At 49.5% G+C, this 21659-nt stretch overlaps 1 protein-coding gene across 2 annotated transcripts in view; it reads left to right on the forward strand.

The window, feature by feature from the left end:
- The window catches only part of CSMD2 (CUB and Sushi multiple domains 2), a 302970-nt gene that overhangs the window by 232229 nt on the left and 49082 nt on the right, over positions 1-21659 (forward strand). For both annotated transcript variants that reach the window (XM_075773922.1, XM_075773923.1), the window contains exons 35-44: positions 361-485; positions 4735-4831; positions 5814-5918; positions 9212-9330; positions 9424-9493; positions 11860-11976; positions 12927-13136; positions 14758-14946; positions 17600-17777; positions 19532-19677. In XM_075773922.1, the coding sequence (XP_075630037.1) occupies positions 361-485; positions 4735-4831; positions 5814-5918; positions 9212-9330; positions 9424-9493; positions 11860-11976; positions 12927-13136; positions 14758-14946; positions 17600-17777; positions 19532-19677 (1356 nt within the window). The remainder of the gene's footprint in view (positions 1-360; positions 486-4734; positions 4832-5813; positions 5919-9211; positions 9331-9423; positions 9494-11859; positions 11977-12926; positions 13137-14757; positions 14947-17599; positions 17778-19531; positions 19678-21659) is intronic.

Consider the following 21659-nt stretch of genomic DNA (forward strand, 5'->3'; position numbering starts at 1 on the left):
CAACCCCAAATGTCCGGGAAGGGACTTTTGATCCAATACTCAGTTGTGGGGTCCGGGACAGCATCTCGTGTAAATCGGATCTGTCTGAAAGCTGCTCACACCTCCCCTGGAGGAGAGCAGGTCCTCGGGAGCGAGTCTCGTGGGCTGATGCACGCAGCGTCCCCCGCACTGGAGGGCTGTGCGCTGCCGGTGTTAGAAGTTATAGTGAGTTACTGAAAAGAGGATTATTCGTATAAATCTTATTCTTTAATCGTGAGCCAATTCTGCTTGCTTTTTTGTCTGTAGACAGATGTTGTAAAGAGAATGTTTCAGTATAAAGCCATGTCCTTCCACGTTCAAGCATTACTGTGCTTATTTCAGTGCCATGCGGTGGGAATTTGACTGAACGCAAAGGTACCATCCTGTCCCCCGGCTTCCCTGAGCCGTACCTGAACAGCCTCAACTGCGTGTGGAAGATAACGGTCCCCGAAGGAGCAGGGATTCAGGTACGGTGTCAGCGGCTGTCGCCGCAGCATGAGCTGGAGAGGAGAACGCGCGGTATCTGGTGCGCTTGAAGAGGCCACGTGTTATGAAGTTGCTCAGAGGAAAGAGATCGGCTGAATGTGTAATCCTCTGGAATCAGACATTCATTTACACTGTGACTGCCCAGAGTGGGTAATATTTCAATGGATTTTTGCCTCCTGGAGGCACTCTCCATGGGAAATCAACTGGAGCCATGTGGCTGTTTGCTGGTGTAACAAAATAATTGTGGTATTTTGGGCATATATCTTTATACTGCTTAATTATGCAATGTTGAAAGCAGTGTAAGCTACACCAAGGAAGAGCTGCTTGCTCGGAGTGCCTGCGTGGATTTGTTATGCCAGCAGAGTTGCAGCAGTATGATTATACAATTACAGCTTTGCTGTTCATTGTCTCCAGGTAAATGAGCTCTCTCTTCGGGTCTTTTTGTGGTCCTTATCATTCCTCTGCAGGAATAGTCCTGCAGGCTGGAGGATGTTGAGAATTAAGCCCGACATCAGAGACCAACCCTTAGATAAAGTTCCCATTCAGCACACACGCGCCTGGTCCTCACAGGAGGCATCTCACCGTGCGTTACGCTGACATCGGTTGACACACACGAGATGGATTCTTTAATGCTTCCTTCATTCCATGGGCCTCATTATCAGAGGGCTTCTTTCTTCTTTTTTACGCCACTTTGTGAGGTTTTGTTCATTAAGTGCTTTTATTTCTCTATCGTGTATTTAGCTAATAGACTTGTAGGTGGGTTCCTCCCTCTCTGCAGCGCTCGCGGTCTTGGCACGCAGCAGTTGTGTTTCTCTCAGCAGTTTTATTGGAACATCAGCTCTGCCTTGCCGCATTACAGTTCTGCTCTCCCAGACGGGGATTCTTACCTGGTGCCACCATCAGAACTCAAACCGAAACCTGAACCTGGGTCTGGGGTGGCAGAGCCGGGGGGAGCAGCACCGGGGGGTTCACGGCGAAACAGCGCGAGCCTGGAGTAGTAATTTGTGCCCTCTGCCAGGCTTTGCTGTGCCCGGTCCAGCAAATTCCACTCTGTTTCTGAAGCCATTTAAAATAGCGTTTTCAAAAGCCTCGGAGCTCACTGTTGGTATCTTCAAGTTCATCTGAAATCTTAGCCGTTCCCAAACCCCCCCTCCGTGGCAGGAGGATCCATTTAGCTCAGCCAAACGTCTGGACAGTTGAGGCAGTTTGCAAGTTGTTTGGGACTCCTGGGATCGGGAGGTGATAATTCACTTAATTTTTAAAGCGTTGCAAGTAGATGTCTGTATTCTGCACTGCTGTGTTCTGAATGCTCGCTGCCACTTCTCAGCCTGCGGAGCTGGTTTTGCACATGTCTGCTAAGCTTGGAGGAAAGTGGGTATTACAGCGGGCTGTTAAAAGCACGTCTTTATTCATAAGTACTTGTTTCTCACCTCTTTGGTTGTGCAAATGCAGCTCTCGCATGTCAAACTGGAAAATGCAATGCCGAAGTGTTTTAAAGGTTGGGTTTTGGTTTTGGTTTTTGGGTTTTTTTCTGGATGTGATCTCTTGCAAGGGAAATAGATAATTTGGGGTCTAACACAGACTGCAGGCAAACAGAATGGTGTGTGCTGTATCCCGTGGCTGAGCTTTGACACTGCCAGAGCCTGAGTCCAGTTTCCAGGTCTAGAGTGGGAAGTTTTTGGTGAAGGGCGGGACCGCGGTCCTGCAGCGTGACCCCTTCCTCTGGTGCTCGGCGAGAGTCCGTGTGGACCCGCACCGGCGCTGGGGTCTCCGCTTCTGCGCCGCGTGGGGGACGCGACGCCGTCGGTGTGCCGAGGGACCCGCGGCTCTGCCCTTAGACACAGACCGGTCGCGGGATGACGTCAGCCCTCGACATCAAACCGGATCGCATCGGCTTGTTGCACTGGGACTTCTGCTGGAAGTCTTTTGTGGGGGAGAAAAAGGCATTTGGCCCCCAGGAAGTCAAACAGCCACAGTGAAGCCCCGTGTAGGAGCTGTCGGTTGGGGGGCAGCCCAGAGGCAGGGTGATGGCCGCAGAGCCGGACCTGCCGTGCTCCCGCGCAGCGGTTGTGTGACCTGGCCCGCTCGGATCGGCCCCGCTTCCCCAGTCACCCACCCGCTTCTCTGCGCGAGATGTTCGCAGTTATTAGATACTAATTTAAGTATCAGCTTACCCTCGTTTTGTACAACAATTAAAGGTTAAACAACTGTAAATCAGAGGAGGAGGTGAAATTAAAGCTTTCTTGGTAGTGGCGAGTCACTAGCAGGATTTTTATGTAATCAGTGTACGAGCTCGCACTTCTGCCATGAATTATTCATTCCTGTAGCAAACCTTCCTGAGTGAATTAATTTATATACATGGCAGTAAATAGATGCAGATCCCTTGTGAATCCACATGTCAGACTAGAATTAGGACCTTAAAAATGTTTATTCCGTTAAGTTGGGGGGGGGCAGGAGAATAAATAATTTAGAAAATGTAAGAGCAAACAAAATGCACATTCTCAATCCACGTTCTCTTTCAATAATGTAAATCACAATAGGGGTGTAATTATGCAGACTGAAAGGTGTTGACTTGGTCAGTGTGATCAGTAATGGCTCTGCAGGGGTCACTGCAATTTCTGCTAGGTGAACTTCACTTTTTGGAAAAAAAAAATTTGCGGGAACTTTATAGCCTGCTTTATTATTCAGAATAAATCAAGAAGGGAAAAGGTTAAAATGGCAGAAAGAATGGGGTTGGTTTGGTTTTTTTTTTTTTTAAGTATGTGAGGTTTAGTTTGTGTTTAGCAGGGCAAAGGCAAGTGAGATATTTGGAGTGGATGAGTAAATTCAGAATAAGAACACTGCAGGAAAAAAGGAAGGGGGGGGCTTCACCAAACTACCGGCGGGAGGGGAGGGTGTGTGCACGTGTGTGCGTGCACCTGCGGTCGAGACTTGCAGCGCATTGAGATCTCTTCACGGCGTTCGGTCCGGCAAACGTGTCCTGCTGAGCTCCGCGCTTAAGGGAGTAATTCTATCGAATTCAACAGGACGACCGCAGATCAGAAGCATTAGGCTTAGTAGGAAATCTGCGTCCAGAGGGACCTCGAAGAGCTGAGGCTCTGCAATACGCAGACGCGGGAAGGCTGGAGGAAAAGGGAGATCTGCCTGCCGGGTTACCCAGGCTGCCGCGTTCGCCCCAAACCCGCCGGCGGTGGAGCCGAACAACTGCGGTCGCGTGCCAAGAAACGAAGCCTTTTGTTTGGGGCCAAGTTGTGCGAGTCGCTCGCACTCCTGATTTGTCTTTACGGGTCCTGTTTATTCAGGTTGTTGGCCTAGAGGTGTAATTTGAGGTGCCCAGTGTTTGAAAATTTCATCTAGAGCTTATAAATGAAAGCTGGTTTTCCCCAAATACTGCTGGCTTTCTCTCAGGTTTGCTGTTGGGCTCTCTCGGGCTGTTCACCAAACTTGACGTACAGCGCAGCATAGTTTTCTTAAGGGGCCACTGAATGCTTTGAACTCCCAGTATTTAGGAATAAAAGCAGAATCCATTTTAATGGCAATTGAGGAAAACAAATCTCTGCAATTACATGTATATCTTTGCTGGAGTACAAGAGCTGCTTGTCAGCGTCAGTGCAGATTTGTCAAATCTCGTGGTGTTACTCGTGTGAGGATTGCATCGAAGTTCTAACTGGTGGAGTCTAGAGAGTTCCTTAAGCCTCCAAGCCTCATGGGGCATGGCCGAGAAAGGTGGGACGTTTGAAAATGCAGCCTGAGTGGTTTGACTGAAAGCTGAGAAACAAGGCAGTTGCAGAAGCTTCAACGGATTAAAAAAATCCTGTGGTTTAACGCAGGTTTCTTTGTTTTTAATTTAGCTCTTGGGTTGCTGGTGGTTGCTTTCATATGAAAGTGTTGTAAAAGTCTTTGGAGATTTCTCAATACAGAAAAAAAAAGGTTCAGGTTCTCAGCTGCTGTGAAATTACAGGGGCTGTCCCTTTGCAGCAGCAGAAGCAGCGCCCCTGATACGGAGGTTCGGAGCGTGGAGTTTTCTGGAAGATCGCTGTACAACCCAGGCGGTGGTGGTGGTCAAAGGCAACAGGTCTCCAACTTTGCCAGTGCGTTAGCACAGATAAATAGCAGTGCTGACTTAGAGCGTGTTGCTAACTTTATTAGTGACCTGTTCATTGATATTATTTTGATTTATTAGCATGATTGCAGGCTTTGTACTATTACTTTTTTCTTTTTTCTCTTCAGATACAGGTGATCAGTTTTGTTACTGAGCAGAACTGGGATTCCCTAGAAGTGTTCGATGGAGGAGATAACACAGCCACCATGCTGGGAAGTTTCTCTGGTACGTGTTCAGCATCACGTTCAGCAAAGCCCATCAGTGCATGCTTAATTCCTATTCACATCAGCTGGACTTGAGCACGTACATAAAAATTAAGCATATGCTTAAATGCTTCAAAAACTAAGAATAGATTTAAGTATGTTGTTAAAGGGAATCATATGCTTGGTTGAATTGGGTATTTGACTACTGTCTTCCTGCAGAAGGTATTGATAGAGAGCCTTAAACGCAAAACCAGTGGGTTAGGTTTGGGTTTTTTGGAAGAACCCATGAGCGCTTCCACAACTTGGAAGTAGGAGTTCCCACAGCACTGCTGGGTTGTTGTGCTTGGCAGGTTAACCTAACCAGCCTGATTTGCACCAAAATGGATGAAGGGCTACAAAACCACCTTTCTTCTGCTCAGCAGTGGGGACCGTGGCTTTTAGGAGAGCAAGGAGTAGCAAGCAGCCCAAGAGCATCGTAAAGCTTTCAAACAGCAGAGCCACTTGCAAACCAGTAGCCCCAATTCTTGCTTATTTAACGAACAGATGTGTTCAAAGCGCTTTGAGGTTGGTAAGAAGTGTCCTGCATAAAGACCAGCGGACTCTGGGACTCCCAGAGCTGCGTTTGGGATAGACCTGCTTTGAGCTGCTGCTGCAAACAGCTTCCAGGGAACGAGGCAGGAGAAAGAACCCAGACCTTGCGGGGGACCTGCGCTCCACCCACACTGTTTCTCGTCACCAGTTCCCTTCTCGATGCTTTTAGTCTGTCTGGTCTGTAAGTGGTAAAACTTCACATGATGAAATTCATCAGAAGACTTTGAAAAGGCCATTGCGGAGAGGCCTTGGGTATTTCTCAATTGGCCTCATTAGAACCTGATCAAAACCAACAGAGCTTGTTAAGTTAAAGGACTTTCTGTTCTCAGCCTCTTCTGCAGTTAGTCTCCGAGGACACGGAGGAGAAAAAAAGAATCCTCTTCAGTATCTTTGTGCACCTCTTGTTTTCCCAGGAACTACGGTGCCTGCGTTGCTGAACAGCACTTCAAACCAGCTCTATCTGCATTTCTATTCGGATATCAGCGTCTCTGCTGCTGGCTTTCACCTGGAATACAAAAGTAAGAGCAATTCAGCCTTGATCTTGCAGTTCTCTGAGCGATGGGGAAATGGTTATGGAGCCGTTGCCTTGTAGAAGTGGAAGCTCCTTAGTGGGGAAGGGGCAGTGAGCTTTAAGGCCCGTGCATGTGTGGTTCTCTGCTCTCCAGCTGCGGAGGAGGAGTGGGGTCACGGGCTGACCCTCATCTCGCTGCTGATGCACTCTGTAGCACGTGTTTGGGTTCTGGGTTGTAGCACAGGAGGAGTTGCAGAGGCCAAAGTATTAAAAATTTAAGGAGACTCGGCCTGTTTGACACAGCGCTGTAATCTTCGCTCGGGAAGTGCCTAAAACGATGTTTGCCGGAGGCTGGGAGGGACGGCCTGTTCTTTGCGTTCAGTACTGGTCATTGCTGGAAACAGCACGCAGGGCCGGACACAGCTTCCCAGGGTCCTTCTGGCTGGAAGGGACCTCAGGGGTCATCTCATCGAACCTCCTGCTGAAAGCAGGGTCACGCATGAGGTAAAACCAGATTACTCACTTCACACATCTGTATGCAGTCTGTGCTTGAAAAACTCCAAGGATGGAGACTGCACGAACGCTCTGGGCATCCTTTCGTGGCAGGATGAACATCGGAACAGAACGGCAGCGCTTTGCTTCAGGCAGGTCTAATGCAAAGCTGCATTCAGTTCTGGGATATCCAGACCTGAGAACATCATTATGTATGATGATACACAGAGACAGGGTTTAAAAAAAGAAACCCTCAGTGGTAAGAGAACAAACCTGACTAAAACTGGAAGACGTGGCAGGGAAGAGAGTCCCTTGGGAAAGGGCTGTCAGGTTTGGGTAGGGATGCCAAAAATTCCTTCTCCCGCACGTCTGTGTTCTGATTCCCGCCGTTGGAGCGGATGCGTGTTCGGGAAAGGCGTGCCACAGCCAAGCTGCAGCGGGTCACGGTGACGGCAGCTGTTACCTCGCCGGTGGTACTGTGCCGAGGGCTTGAATCGCTCACGTATAGTCCGGCAGCAGCGCAGACAGCGTACGAGCAAGCAGGTGCAGAATGGCGGCTCTCAGCTCTGGTCAGCACATCGAAGCTGAACGCTTAGCTAGCAGCCAGGAGGGCACGCGGGCTCGTGCGCTCGCAGCGTACTAACGGTACGGGTGCGGCAGGGCCAGGAGCCAGGCTGGTCCTTGCGCAGCTCTCGGGGGAGCGGTTCACGCGTGGCGATGGTCTGGCTCGGCTCCTGCGTGGGTAGGAGCGATGGCGAGCTGACGGGAGATGTGCTGGGACTGCTGTCTCCGTTTGCGCAGTCTTCCTTGGGGCGATGCAGACATCAGTGTTTCTTGCTGGACGCCGTGTCTGACGGTTGGTTCTGATCACAAATCTTGTGTTTGTCTCTGAAGCCAACCAATGTTCTGTTTATTTTTTTCCAAAGCAGCAAATAGATTTGAAAGTGCATTTCAGGTTGTAAAACGTCCACAGAAGTGGCGTAGCTGTTTGAGTGCAGAGACGGTGCGCTTTTAGAGGGCCAGCTAGTACTAAGCTTCCCAGGTTTTACTGGGCTTGTGGATTGAAACCAAGTGTATTAATGGATCCAGCAAGATTACGGCAACCAAGAAGATTGGGGAGAGAGAGTGTGCCCCAGATTGCTCTCTGGGAGCTGGAGAAATGAATGTTGTTATAGAAATTCTCTTGCTGTGACTCTGTTTCTTTTCCATTTCTGTTGCAATCAATAAGTTCTTTGAGAATCTTATTACCCCATTGCAACAATCACGTTCAGGTTTTTCATGAGACTTGGGATTATCAGGCTTGTTTGGTTTCTTTGCTGAGAAAATTAATAGATGTTGATTTTCAGGGCAGCCAGAAATCTTGGGGGTTTTTTGCCATGCTTGTACCATCACAATTTCACATCTCTGAGCCCCAGGTTTTGTCTTTGTTCTGTTAGAGGTACTGCAAGGAAGTTTTGAGATGAGCTAAAACACCAAGGGTTTTTTCCTCCCTTTTCTCCCTCGCTGGATTCCTCAAGCAAAGCTCTTAGCTCTACATGCTGGAAAGCCAAAGCGGAGCAAGGACGATCTGGGACTGAGTGAAACTCAGTGCCCGCTGATCTGAATGGGAAGTTATTTAAAGCTATTTTCTCTCTGAAGGTCAAGCAGTACAGCCATGTGTGGGGAGGAACTACGTGTTTTCTTGCTGGGAAGCGTGACTCGCGTTTCAGGAGGAGAGTCAGCATCTCCTCTCTTGGTTTCTGTTGGTTGGTTTTTTTTTTTTCCCCCCCATCTGCTTTCGGCTCAGCCTGCAGTCTGTGGAGTTTAAGCAGAGCATCAGCCCTTGCAGCGGCGCAGAAGGTTATCTTTTAGTGGCAGCTGCCAGCACGGAGAGCGAGGGAGGTTGCTGGCAGGCAGCTGAGCCGCGGTGGGTGCGAGGTGACTGCAGACGCCGCTCTTCGTTTTATCTCCGTTTGGAGAAGGAAGAGGGGGTGGCACGCGTGTAAAGGAGAGCACATCACCTGCCACGCGACTTCGGGGATTGTTAATTGGGTTTGCAGCAGGATATTCCCAGTTGTAAATGTAGCTCAGATGGAAATGGGATTGAATGAAATTTTCGTAGGCTGTTCTGCAAGCACCGTCGAGGACCAGCCGCGCTTACTGCTGCTTATATGTCATGGTAAATTCAATCTGTAATTGAAAACGGGAAGAACAGGGTTGGAGAATGAAACCGTGCTGCTTCTGCCCAGAAAGGGAGGGACAAATTTCACACAACACATACTGTATGCCCTTGGTCGTGGTGGCTCTCCTTCGCGTCCTCTCCGATCCTCTGCCGGGTGCTGCCTGGTTGGTACAGGTGCTTACGGCGTGACGCACACACGGACCGCGGGTGGGGAGGGTTCGTGGCGGGTGTGTTGGTTTGCGTTTCGTTCAGAGTGAGTCGGTCTTTGCTTCGCAATGGACCTGCTGTCGCAGATGCAGCTCTTCCATTGAGTCGTTAGGGTTCAGTCAAAAACGTTTTTGGCCACAAATCCCAAAGTGATTTTTGTGATACCTTTGTACGTGAAAAAAAGTGTGTTCCAGGTAAAGCGAAGGCACTAGGCGTGAATACCTCTGGATCCTGGACATACCGTGTACCCCAGGGGAACGCCACGTGGTCTGGAGTGTCTGTTGAGAATCCAGAGGCCACGGGACTTTCCCACCCAGTGTCCGTGGTGGAGGTGGTTGATAAAGAGGGGAATGGGATACAACGACGGTGTGTGTTTCCGTTCCTTCAGCACAGACCCCATCCCGCTCCCTGCGGCACTCATCTCGCTCTTGCCTTCGCAGCCGTCGGTCTGTCCAGCTGCCCGGAGCCCCCCGTCCCTGGGAACGGCCTGAAGATCGGCGAGCGCTATTTAGTGAACGATGTCGTGTCTTTCCAGTGTGAACCAGGCTACGCGCTTCAGGTACCGGACGTTTTCCAACAAAAAGGGCGACAACAAACCCCTGGGGTACAGGGAGACCCTCCAAACCCTGTGTCTTGTTTTCCTCTGCTCCAGGGCCACTCTCACATTTCCTGCATGCCAGGCACTGTCCGCCGCTGGAATTACCCACCGCCGCTTTGCATCGGTAGGACTCTTGTTCTTTCGTACCTAGAAGTCAGTTATAGCGCTTTTCTTAAAAAAAAAAAAAAAAAAAAAAAAAAAAAAAAAAAGAAAGAAAAGAAAAGGTCTGAGTTAGAGAAACGCAGGTTTGTTCTGGAAGTGGAGTGTGGAAAAATCTTCATTTGTTACAGGGGAAATTTCAATGAAAAAGTCCCTATGGGCTGCCCAGAACTCTTTGTTTTGAGTGTTTAAAATGTGGCTATAGTATAAAAGTTAAAATACAAAAAAGATTTCCTCAACAAAGATTCATTCAAAAGGGAAGACCTAAAACTTCTTTGTACTGAAAGTAGGTTGTTTTTATGGCTTGAGGGTTTTTTATCCATCTTAAGCAAAGATCTTAAGACTGTGCTTTATTTTTACGAAGTGCATCCTGATATCACTAAAACCGCATCTTTTACCGGAGCCCGTTTACCTGCCGGTACCTCCGAACCGCACCGCTTGGTGCCTTGCTGTCCCCGCTGCGGTGTCCGGCAGGTCCTGTGCGACCGGGTCGCTTGTCAAGGCAGCTCTTGGCCCCGGCACCCTGCGAGGAGCGGGGCTGAGACTGCCCAGCCCTTCAGCCCTCCGGAGAGAAGCCCTCGGCAGGTGATTTCCACCGTGAAAGAAGTGAGCCCCAGGAGGAGAGGCACGGAGGTGAAGGGGACTTGCTGGAGTTTTTGGATTATTTTCAGTATTTTGCTTTTAGCAAATCTGGATGTTTAATATTCATATTGCACATTTTACAGCTTCGAGAGAGGCATTTATGCATTTAATAGCTTTAGTTAACAGTTATTTCAGGCTCCTGCTGTTCTAGCTTACATCATTTTGCTTTAAAGTAATTATAAGAGCTAACAGTTCTTTTATCCAATGATCTGCAGGCCAGGAATAAATAAAGAGACATTTATAGCAGAATGACTGAGCTAAAGGACTCGTACCCATGGGAGTTGCTCTGAAAGAAATCAGAAGCCCTTCAGCTCAGCATTAGAGTTGGGGGATCCCAGCCTGGAGGAGGATCCCAGTATTACCATCTAGCTGGTGACTAGCTCAGCAACTGCGAGTTTCAGGTTTTCTCTTTTTAATCAGCATCGGTCACGCGGTTCAGTAGGATTTTGCCTGGTTGGGCTGCTAGGCACCGTCACAGTGTAAACACCAGCGCGATTTAATTCAGACCGTCGGGTTTTGGACAGTCACGACCAAGTGCAGTGGTACAAGCGCCCGTCCACCTGTCTGCTCGTATCCCTCAGCTTGCATCACGCTTGACTGAAAAAAGGTCATCCAACCTTTGAGAGAGGCGTAAACGTGTGTCTGCAGCCAAGTGCAGATCACTGGGAGTGACCATCATCTTGTATGGGGATGCCACAGCACCCCGTGCTGACAGTCCTGTGCTCATCCCGCTCCGATGTGTCCAAACCCTGTCCAGAGCCCCGCTGGCCGCACGGGACCCAGGCTTTGGTTGTTCCTCTGCTTGGAGAACAGCTTGCTTCCCTGGCGAAGCCTGCTGATTTTCTTTTGGTCTACTTCATCCAGATGCTTGACTTCTAAATAATTTAGAAGTAGTTCTATTAAAGAGCCATTAAGAGGAAAAAGAAAGAGAAATCTCCTGGGAGAAGCCTTGTTAGTAGCAAGTACTCACGTAATGAGATACTGGACGAAGGGAACCGGTACCTTTGCTGTCAGAACGTGTTAGGACTACACCTGGGTGTATTCGGCTGGATGGTATTACCGTAACAAGGTAGAGGTCATCCAGATAAGCATGAGAAGATGCTATCTGTGTTTAAATTTCATGTGATGCCTTTTGTAAACATATTTTGTGCTGTCATCTGTGGATCACTTCTTGGTAGGGAATTTACTTCAGTCAGTGTGCAAACACTCTGTTCTATATTTGTCGGTAATTGCCCAGAGATTGACAAGTATGGCAGTCCAGGAAGATCAGTTAACCGCAAAAAGAGGTGGTGGTAACTGGAGTCAAAACAGGATCAGTCTGTTTCTTCACAGTAATTTTTTTAGGTGGTTAAAAATTCAAACGAGTGCCATGTGCCTGATGTGCACCGTTGGTGTCTGTGGACAGCACAGAGCGTCCGTCTCTCCTCTTGCAGCTCAGGTCTCTCTCCCACTGTGATGGCCAAAACTGGGGCTCTGGGCCCAGGTTTTTATCTCCAGAGGGCAGGAGAAAGGCACGTGCGTTAGTAACGTGGCCACGCAGTGCCTGGCAAACTTTGTGCTAGTTCCATCGCAGGCTTTCCTTTCTCTCATCTTAGTTTTTAACTTATTTCCCACGCAGCCGACTGGCCGTGACCATCGTCCAGAGGGACCCGTAAGTGATCCTGACCGTTAACACTGTTGATTTTACAGCCCAGTGTGGAGGAACAGCAGAAGAGATGGAAGGAGTGCTCCTGAGCCCAGGGTTTCCAGGAAATTATCCAAGCAACCTGGACTGCACGTGGAGGATATTGCTGCCAGTGGGGTTTGGTGAGACAGCTGGTTTTGCTTTGATGAGATGATGGGAAGACATCATCCCCGTTTGGTCGGTGCTGGATGCACTGCTTGCCAAGACGAGTTACAGAAACTCTGTTGTTTGACCTCCTGATCACACTTTCCATTAAACGTGCATTTATATGGTGCTATGAAATGATAAATAGTTTTTCAAAAGGTGATTACAGGTCATTGTGGAGTGTAACAGGTTGATGGGGTTTGTGGGCGTGCCTCTGAATCAGCTGTAACATCCTCCCTTAGCGTGGCTGCGTGCTTCCCCATCTTAACTACTCACGTTTGTAATAGCCTTAAAACATCACCCGTTGCATCACCCTTTATAAATGCACCAAGTGGCCAAAGCTCGTGCCAGGTTATATCCTGCCTCAGCTAGAGTTCCTGTAGGCATCGGCACATCCAAATCGGGATCTCCCCAGCCCTTAGTAAGAGAGAGACTTGCACACCTCCAGCTCAGCTCCTCTCCAGCCCAGCCCCATCAGGGTGCCTGGCTGCCAGGAGCTGGAAGTATTGCACGCCTGGAAGAAGTGCTGACGCTCCGGGTTTCCTGAATTGACTCTCCTCCTCCTGGTGCAGCTGCCGTGTGCTGCTGGGGAAACCAAGCACCCGGGTGGGTCTGTCTGTCCTGCCGTCTGAGCCGGCCGCAGCCTGGCCAGGGGGGTTCTGCCTAGCTCTGTGCTTGCCTTCCGAATTTCTCTGGTGTCAGGCCGAGGGAGAGGCACGTGCGGGACTCCAGCAGCAGGAGACTACAGGCTATAGCCTGAGCTTCTCTGAAACCAGCAGATACACCTACAGGCCCCCTCTGCCTCCAACGTGGTAAATGTACTCCTGCTGATTGACCGGGTTATATTGGGCATCCCTGGGAGAGCGGTGCTGATGTGCTACGGCTCCAGTATAGCTTTAGAGGCAGACTGTTCATTCCTCCTCTCCAGGTGCTCACATCCAGTTCCTAAACTTCTCCACTGAGCCGAACCACGACTTTGTGGAAATCCGCAACGGGCCGTACGACACCAGTAACGTCATCGGGCGGTTCAGCGGCACCGAAATCCCAGGCTCCCTCCTGTCGACATCTCATGAAACCACTGTGTACTTCCACAGCGACCACTCGCAGAACAAGCCGGGCTTCAAGCTGGAGTACCAAGGTAAGGGAGGCCACCGAACGAGCAGCAGCGGGACAGTCCTGGCCCTGGGTGCTAATGGTGAGGGCAGCAGAGCGAGGGTAGGCGTCACGGTTGTTGCTGTTGTTGAATTAATTCCATGAGGACTTAATCCTAATGAGTGGAAAGGTGTTACGTGAAGGCCGTGCTTCATCCTAATAACTGGGATCTGTTCACCCGGACCTATGCCTACGGCAAATAACAAATGTTCCTAGAGTGCTTTGTGACAGTGAAATGCCTTTGAATTAATTCCAGGCAGATTCACTTAGATCTTGGCTCTGTTGACTGTCCTGTGCAAAGAGAAGAGTCCTCAGCAGCCCTGAGTTTGCTCTAGAATGTTGCAGCTGCTTTTCAGTCTCAGCTGAAGTCCAAACGCATCCTTAGCTGCAGCCTAGCCTTGCGCTGAGCGGGCTGGAGGGAACTGGGTAAATAAGGAAATAGCCAAGCGATGTAATAGTGGGGCTGGCATGGCTACCTGGAGGGAAAGTAGAGAAATAAGTCACTGCAATCAAAAGATGCACTCAGTACGGTTTTTGGAGATGGTGGGGGAGTGGAGATGCCTACCTTCTTGCCCAGCTTGAGTCCTCAGGCAGCTCCCCGGTTTTGGACGTGATGTCCTCTGAGCAGCAGCCGCTCGGTCTCCGCAGCCAGCAGAGCGAGGCCCTGGAAGTCTCCTTCTCTCGCAGGACTTGCCGCTCTGTGAAGGTGCGGGATGGGGGCTGCCTGTGTGAGCCTTCACCCTGTCGAAAGGGAATGTGAACTTCTAGCCCTGCTTGACCCCCAGCTCTACGTCGATGAGTGTCTTTGCGAAACCCTTTAGTCTTCTCTGTCCGCCTGTCCTTGGCATACGGGAATATGAAGGGGCAAAGGATCTGCCCAGGGCAGATACTGAATAAAATTAGGATGGGCTTTGCTACGCGGCAGTTGGGAGCCAAGCGGTCCGGCTACTGCCCGGGAGAGAGATCTGAGGAGCGGGAAGGATGGAGCGTGTGTCTTCAGCCACGTGATGCAGCCAAGGACTGACAAAGGGCTGACTCCCCAGAAATAGCAATAAAAACCGCTACTCATACTTAATTGAAAACATTAATTTTGTCTTGGCTGTCCTGTTCATGCGCCATATAATTCATGCGCTGCTGCACAATTTAGGAAGGAATGTGCTCTGTGAGGCACTCTGGGTAATCTCATGGAAATTGCTATGCAAATTAGCTCTAGCAAGGCTGACCAATAATTTATAATGCCAGGTGGAACATGTTAACCAACTGACTTGCATTCGTCATCAGGGTTGTCCACGTTTTGTTGAAAGACAAGGCAGATTTCCCAATTAGAAGTGAAGTGCGGGGTGACTCTGTGAATACAGGCGCTGCCACTGCGGCGGACCAGGGCAGACCCCCGTGTCCCGTCTGAGGCTTCCGCAAAGCAGCAGCAGGATTTTTCCTCAACCTTCATGCAGATGTGTGTATGGCTCATTAAAGTTTATCTCCTTCAATTAAATCATTGAATGAGGAGAAAGTAGCCAAGCAGCACAGTGGGTGTACTGTTCCTACTTTTGTGAGAAAATACGAAGTATGAAACATTCCTCCTTATTTTTTTTTATTTTTTTTTTCAGCCTACGAGCTGCAGGAATGCCCTGACCCTGAACCTTTTGCTAATGGTGTTGTGAGAGGAGCCGGTTACAACGTTGGCCAGTCCATCTCTTTTGAGTGCCTGCCTGGCTACCAGCTGATCGGCCACCCCGTCCTGACCTGTCAGCACGGCACCAACAGGAACTGGGACCACCCGTTGCCCAGGTGTGAAGGTATGGCTGGGGGTCACCCGGAGAGCACCCGGACGGGCATTTCTGGGGAGAGAAAAGGCTTCAGCTCTCTGTTCTTGGCCTCCTTTTGCATCGTTGTTTTGCAATTGGGCTAAAAGTTTCTCTGGAAACAAAAGCATCGCTGGAGACAGGCTGGGAATGTGCGCTTGGAATAAAGCCTCAGCCCTGAGGTGTGGAAGCATGTTCCCCCTGAGTTCATGTTCAGCATATTTCAGCCTAGTCAAAGCGAACATTTTGAACAGTTCAAAACCAAGGTGCATCTTTTGAGGCGGTGTGTTTGACTCCCGTGCTGTGGGGCAGGACTGTCTCTAGCCGTCACTCGGCCGGTGCCAGTGGGAGCTGTGCTTTCAGCATGAAGTGGTCCAGGGTCGTTGTAATAATAATAGTCTGCTTTATTTTGTCAGCAATGTCCGTTCAGTTTCCATTGACTTACCATTGGTAAATAAAAGTGGTCCCTCGTAAAAGACCCTTGCAGCTCTTAGTGTGGGAAGATCGTGTCCCTGTCTAGTCTCCTTAGTGTGGCACTTCCAAAATGATCCAGATGGGAGTTCTTCAGTAACCTTGAACGTGGTCTCCTTTCTGAAGACCACACGTGCTAGCAGGACCCTGCAGGCTGAAGGAGTGGATCTACCTTCTAGGCACCGAAGCGCAAATATCCAAATTCTCTTTTCAAACCCCAACGAGGCTGTTTCAGCCTTTCATCCTTTGGGCAAATGGGCTGAGGTTTGTGTGGTTTACTTTAGAAGGCTTTCCTATGAACCCTTTAGAAGTTCAAGACTGCTTATTGAAGATTTCCCACAGCCCTTCCCAGGAGCACTGACCTTTATCCCAGCCTCTTTACAGCGCTTGGTCCGCAAGAACTGCGCACTGGGGAAAGAGAGAGAGAGAGGTGATATTTGTCCTCTTTTAAGTCCTAAGTCCTTGAACCCCAGAGAACACAAAGCATAAAGAACCAAATCCTCAGCTGGTCTTTCAGTGACCCCAGCAGTGCAACAGAGATGTGCATTAGCTGAGAAACCGTCCCGTGCTCAGCTGGGTGCTGGTGGTAGCAGGATTACGCCCTGTTCTACCTTGGGCACCAGCTCTGCCAGCCACAACCATACAATTCTTCCTTCTTTATTGTGTTTTTTAAGTAGCTTGCTTGTTCTGCAGCACTTCCGATAGCACAGAGGGGTGAGGGGTTTAGGTACGTTTTGGACCGTTTGCTGCTTTCCTCTGTGTGCACATCTGGTGGGCTGCTGGTGCTGTTAAAGTCGACACAGCACTTTCCTTTTCTAGCTGTCTCCTTAAATGGTCCATTTCTGCATAGCGGCAAGCAGCGAGGACGTGGTGCCTTAGGCTAACCACCTCACCTTTCCGACACAGGTCACAGCTGAAAGCCCTTTTAATTAAAAGAGAAGCTGTAATTCTGAAATAAATGCACAGAGGGCGAGGTTTCCAGCACCACTCCAGGGAGTTTTTCTGGTGATCAGCAGGCTGCCTGCTGCTTTGCAGGGCAGAAAGGAACTTGGCCCCCAAGGTATCTCAGGTGTTTGTTTCAGAAAACAAGCATACGGAGTTATATAAATACACACGCTTTTCTCAGCGTGCCAGACCACGTGAGAAAGCAGAACCAGGCAGGGAGCGTGTGGAACCTGGCTCTAACCTCACATCTGGCACGTCAAGCCAGGGCCAGGGTGGTAGAAGTCCGTGGAGCTACTCCTGTATGAAAAAGAGTGAGTGTTGAGCACTGAGCCTGAATTAATAAGTTGTGTTGGGAGGGAGGATGGGTTGGCCTTAGCCAAGGATTGGGTTAATACAGCTGCGTGCCTTCTAGAACAGAGCTGGCTCAGGCAGAGGACACTGGCTGCGCTTACTCCGTGCCAGTAACACGCTGCAGATGTTACCATCGTTTCAATTGAACTTCCATGCCAGGGAGGACCAGAAGCCGATGCCCGTACACGGGACTTTCAGACCTAGGGACCTGCTGTGGCCATCCTGCACTGCCTTCAGCAGGTTGTCATCTTTCTGTGCCCCTTTTTCACCGCCCAGGCTGTTTCTAATTGCCTCTCTTTAGTTTGCAAGTTCATTTGGACCTGGAAGATACCTAGTGCAATAGAACTGTCATCTTGATTAATGAATTGGATGCTGCTGTCATACAAATCATCGTTTCCCCCCTGCTCAGATGTACTCGGTGAAAAGCCAGCTGCTCGGTGGTTCTGGTCCAGGCTGTGCTGTATGAACCAGTGGGTAGATTTGCCCACTGGTGTGATCTTGTCAGGAGCTGTTTTTTCCACGCATGGGTGCAGACAGCTGGTGGAGCCCAAAGACTCTTACCGGGGCATAAGATAAAGTTTATTTGCGCACCTGGCTATCACATCTGTACACAACGCCCTGGCAGTCTCCTTTCAGCTCTGAAGCACTTAATAAATTTATTGTAATGGAATTAAATTGAAAATGTTAGATGTAGTTGTGACAGATATGAATTATTCGAGGCATGCTAGGCCAAGATCTTGGGGCTGGGTCCTCCTGTATCCAGAATTGCTATCTTTTTATCAAAAAAAAAAAAGAAAAAAGGGAAATAGAGGATCTCTAAGAGTTATTGTTTGGGGGGATATTTCTTCATTAGTTTGTGTTTCTGTCTGATTATCTGCAGTGCCTTGTGGGGGGAACGTCACCACCCAAAATGGTACAGTTTACTCTCCTGGCTTCCCCAACCAGTACCCCAATTCCCAGGACTGCACTTGGCTTCTTACAGTGCCGGTGGGATATGGAATCCATCTCAACTTCACTCTGCTGCAAACAGAGCCCTACAACGATTTCATCACTGTTTGGTGGGTACAGCCAAGGTGTGAGGACTGACTGGAGCTGCTGCTGAGGCTCCGTTTCAGAAAGATGCTCTTGCTGATAAATAGAGCACCCGTTGCCACGGTGCGTAGGTAGTGCTGTGTTTGAGAGTAGGAGCATCCTCTGGGGACGCTGGGATGAGGGTTTGGAATTTTTTTAACTCCAGGTGCTTGATACACAGCCTTTAGATAAAGGACCATGTGCCGCAAGGGGCTAGCAGAATGGACAAGGCGACTGACTCCAAACCTGTTAACGTTACGTTCCTGAAAAATGCAGGCAGGGAGTGCAAGGTCGGTGACGGGAATGACCGCTGGATGACTGGCCGCTCGTGCCAAGTGATGCAAATGTCACGCTGTGGGTCTGGAGGGGAGTCTGTACAGGAATCCTTAGCTTTCACGGTGCTTTTGCCCTCGGTGTTGCACAGCTCACAGGGAGCAGTCCCACTCTTGGCCACATAGCAGCACCTGTCAGACCTTGTAGGTCTGTCTTGCCAGTAACTTCTGTGATCGTTAGCCGCTAAAATGAAGCCCACCAGATGCCCGCAGTGCCTGGGATTAGCAGTCGCTGTCCCACCGCTTTGCCACAATTGCACAAGCAGGGGCCGAGCTGCCGGGGGATGCAGACCGGCGTCCCAGCCGCGGCGGGAGGGGGTTTGGCGGCAGAGCCCCGCTCGTCCTGCTGGACGCTTCCGTCAGCCTGGCCCTTCATCTCCGAGACGCTCTGCGGAATGGAATAAGGAAACATCTCTTGGGAAGCCTAAGGGGCTTTACAGAGGAGACTTTATGAATGGTAAACGGGGTCTTTATCTCAAGCTGAATTTAGTTGAAATGAATCTTGTTTGGACTCGCATAATAGGAATTGCCTTTCGCTTCTGATTTCTCTGACAGTTTTCTAGGGCTCATTTTTTTCCTTTTGCGCTTTATCTCTGGCTACCTGTCTATGGATAGAGGTTGAATGAAGAAAAAGCCATTGGTAAATCATTTACATTTACCAGCGCCCTCTCGGTTTTTCTTTTGCAATCAGAGACACGCAGCCCTGCAGTCCAAGCTGGTCTCCCAGCCTGCGGCGGCAATGCTGGGACGGCGTTGGAACCGGCCGTGACCCCCAGCCGCCTTTTAAATAGCAGCAACTGGGAACTGCGACCTCTGATGCAAAATGGGCGCAATTCTGCTGTGGTTAATGAAGCAGCACTGATTTCTCGTGTGCTGAGGACTTCACCCCAGGAGTCTTTCAGGCTGGGATCTTCCTTTCCTGTTTGGAGAAGGGAAGAGAAATGGCGTATTACCAACTTGAGTCAGCCAAGGGAGCACACGTAGCTGAACTGGCTGAAGAGCTTCTGCCCAAATTCTTGAGCTTGTAGTGCTCAATCAGTATCTGATTTTCAAAATAGATCTCAGTGTCTGCTATGGAAACAGGGAGTGAAACTCCTTTGGAAAACTGACCCTAATTCTTCAAGTTCTAAGGTTAAAAATGAAGATCGTGTTTGTAATTGTCTGCTGGGTGATCACTGCGCTGCCAGAGGAGATTATCCTGGCTATGATGGAGCGGGGAGGGGGGCTGGGGGTCCAGGTCAGCTGCCCTGGGAGCTGCTGAGACTGTAATAAAGATGTAGAAAAGGGAGGACAAGGAAGGAAGAGCATGGAGGAGTTCCTGTGCATGCAGTGTAGGAGGTTAGCTGTTGCCTAGGATTAAAGACGTGTAATAATGCTCTTTTCTTGTGTGTCTGACATACAATTTTTAGGGATGGTCCACAGCAAACAGCCCCACAGCTTGGTGTGTTCACTGGCAACTCTGCGAAGAAATCAGCCCAAAGCTCTTCCAATCAGGTCCTGATGAAATTCCACAGCGATGCAGCCAACGGAGGGATTTTTGCCATTTATTTCTATGGTCTGTATTGCTTACTGAGCACCACACGCTTTATACCTGCCTGCGGGGCGTGGAGGGGCACGGCTCGGTTGTGGCTCGTTGTGGGGAGGACTAGTTCTGGGCAAGATGCGAAAAACCACACTTTTACCTGAAGTCTTGCCCAAAGGGCCCAGTTCTCGCAGGTTTGAGATGGAAGGTCTCTTATGCAATGGAGCGCTGGCAAGTGGTCAGTCTGTGCAGATGTGGAAATCCATCTGTATCGTGATAATTCAAGCACAGATCAAGCGCCTGCAAACAGCCGTGCCAGCCCTGCGCCTCTCTCAAGGCGACGCCTGTAAATACCGTCCTCTCCGTGGCGGATCCCATTATGGATGGCTCCGCTTTGTCTGCCTAAAGCTCTCCTTCCCCGCAGGGTTGGCTGGATGCAGAATTGCCTTTCCAATGCTATGCTAAACCAGTTGGGTCATCTCGGTGTCCTGTTTTAAATGGCATCTGTGTTCCAGCTGAGAGGTGACTTCATTTCTCTGGGGAGGAAAAGGATTCCTGTAAATCCCTGAATTACCTGGGGATTCCTCGGTGTGAGTGCAGCTCACGCTAGAGAGATGTTGGGTGTTACGTTGAAATGAGAGCGTTTGCTTTCCACCACTAACCAGGAGCCCAACTTTAAATTGGATTAGCTAACAAGTTCCTACGGCAGTACTGGGATTTTTGGAAAGTGCAAACGGAGACCTCCTCTTGCTTTGGAAATTTGCTGGCAACGACGTCAACAGAGTCTTATATGAATTACACAATGAATCTGCGCAGAATGTCTTAGCTTATGTTCAGTTCCAAAAGACAAGCGTTATATGGATAGGCTGAATTTAAAGAATGTTTGCTAGGCTTTGGAGGGAATTGGTTTACTGCTGCAAAACACTGCAAGATTTATATTGCTAGACAATGGTGCGTATATAACAGTTATGCAAAAAATTATGGTTTAGGCAGTTTGGCTCAGAAATGAGCAGTATGTAAACACTGCTGCAGTTCAGCAAACACTTCCTTTTGTAATATGAATTAGATACTATCACCGCTATGGTTAGAGCCCATCAGCGTATGTTGCTCTTCTCTAATCTCAGTAACGCTTTATGCTGATGTTTCTTTAGCTTATGGCTTACGTGGAGCATTAAAGCCACTGGCAGGCGTGAGAGGTCTGGAGTTGGTGCTGGTAGGAATCGGCGCAGCCAGCGGCCGTTTCTAACCTGTTAACCAGCCGGACGCCCTAGCAAGTGCTTGGCCTTTTATTAAAAAGTGCCGTTTATTGGCTTATTGCTCCCTTTATACATGGGGCTTTAGTATCAAGCCTAACCCCAGAGATTTTAAGTGGTTGAGGTGAGATTCTTCTCTCTCCCAGGCTCTCTTCTGCGTGTTGGTGCCTTGCACACCAAGAAGGGTGCAGGAGCCGGGGGGGAATTTTCACACCCGGCTCAGGCAGTGCAGTTGCTTAAATCTTTGGTTTCACCCTTTGGGGTGTAACTGCAGGAAACGCAATTTCCTCGGGATCTACAGCAATGTATATTTTCATTTCTGCGTCTGCATGCTGGCAGATCTAGGACGTAGGAGACGTCCTTCTTCAGCTTTAAATTGTCTTTTCCTGTACAGCGACGGTCGGCACCGTGTCAGAGAACCATTGCCCTTTTAAATGCCTGCAAAGAAACGTTTCCTTAGGGTGGAGGAAGGGAAACAAAAGAATGATTCGCAGAGCTTAAAGATTCAATAGCATCCCTCGAAAAATGATGATGTTGCACCTATTATTAAACGAGTTAGTTCAGGTGCCAGCCCGAACTGATGTGTGAGCGTGATGGGAGAGGGGTTTATGGCACAGTAACTCAAGGGGGTCCCGGTGTGGTTTCAAGGACGGGGCTCTGTTTTGTCCTGGTGAGAGCAAATGGATGTGCTGTTGAAAGGAGCTTTACCGGTGCTGTATCACCCATATGCTGAAGCCATCTTAATCACACCTCTTGGTGTGA

This window comes from Balearica regulorum, chromosome 22, assembly GCF_011004875.1.
Source record: "Balearica regulorum gibbericeps isolate bBalReg1 chromosome 22, bBalReg1.pri, whole genome shotgun sequence".
In the NCBI taxonomy this organism is placed as follows: Eukaryota; Metazoa; Chordata; class Aves; order Gruiformes; family Gruidae; genus Balearica; species Balearica regulorum.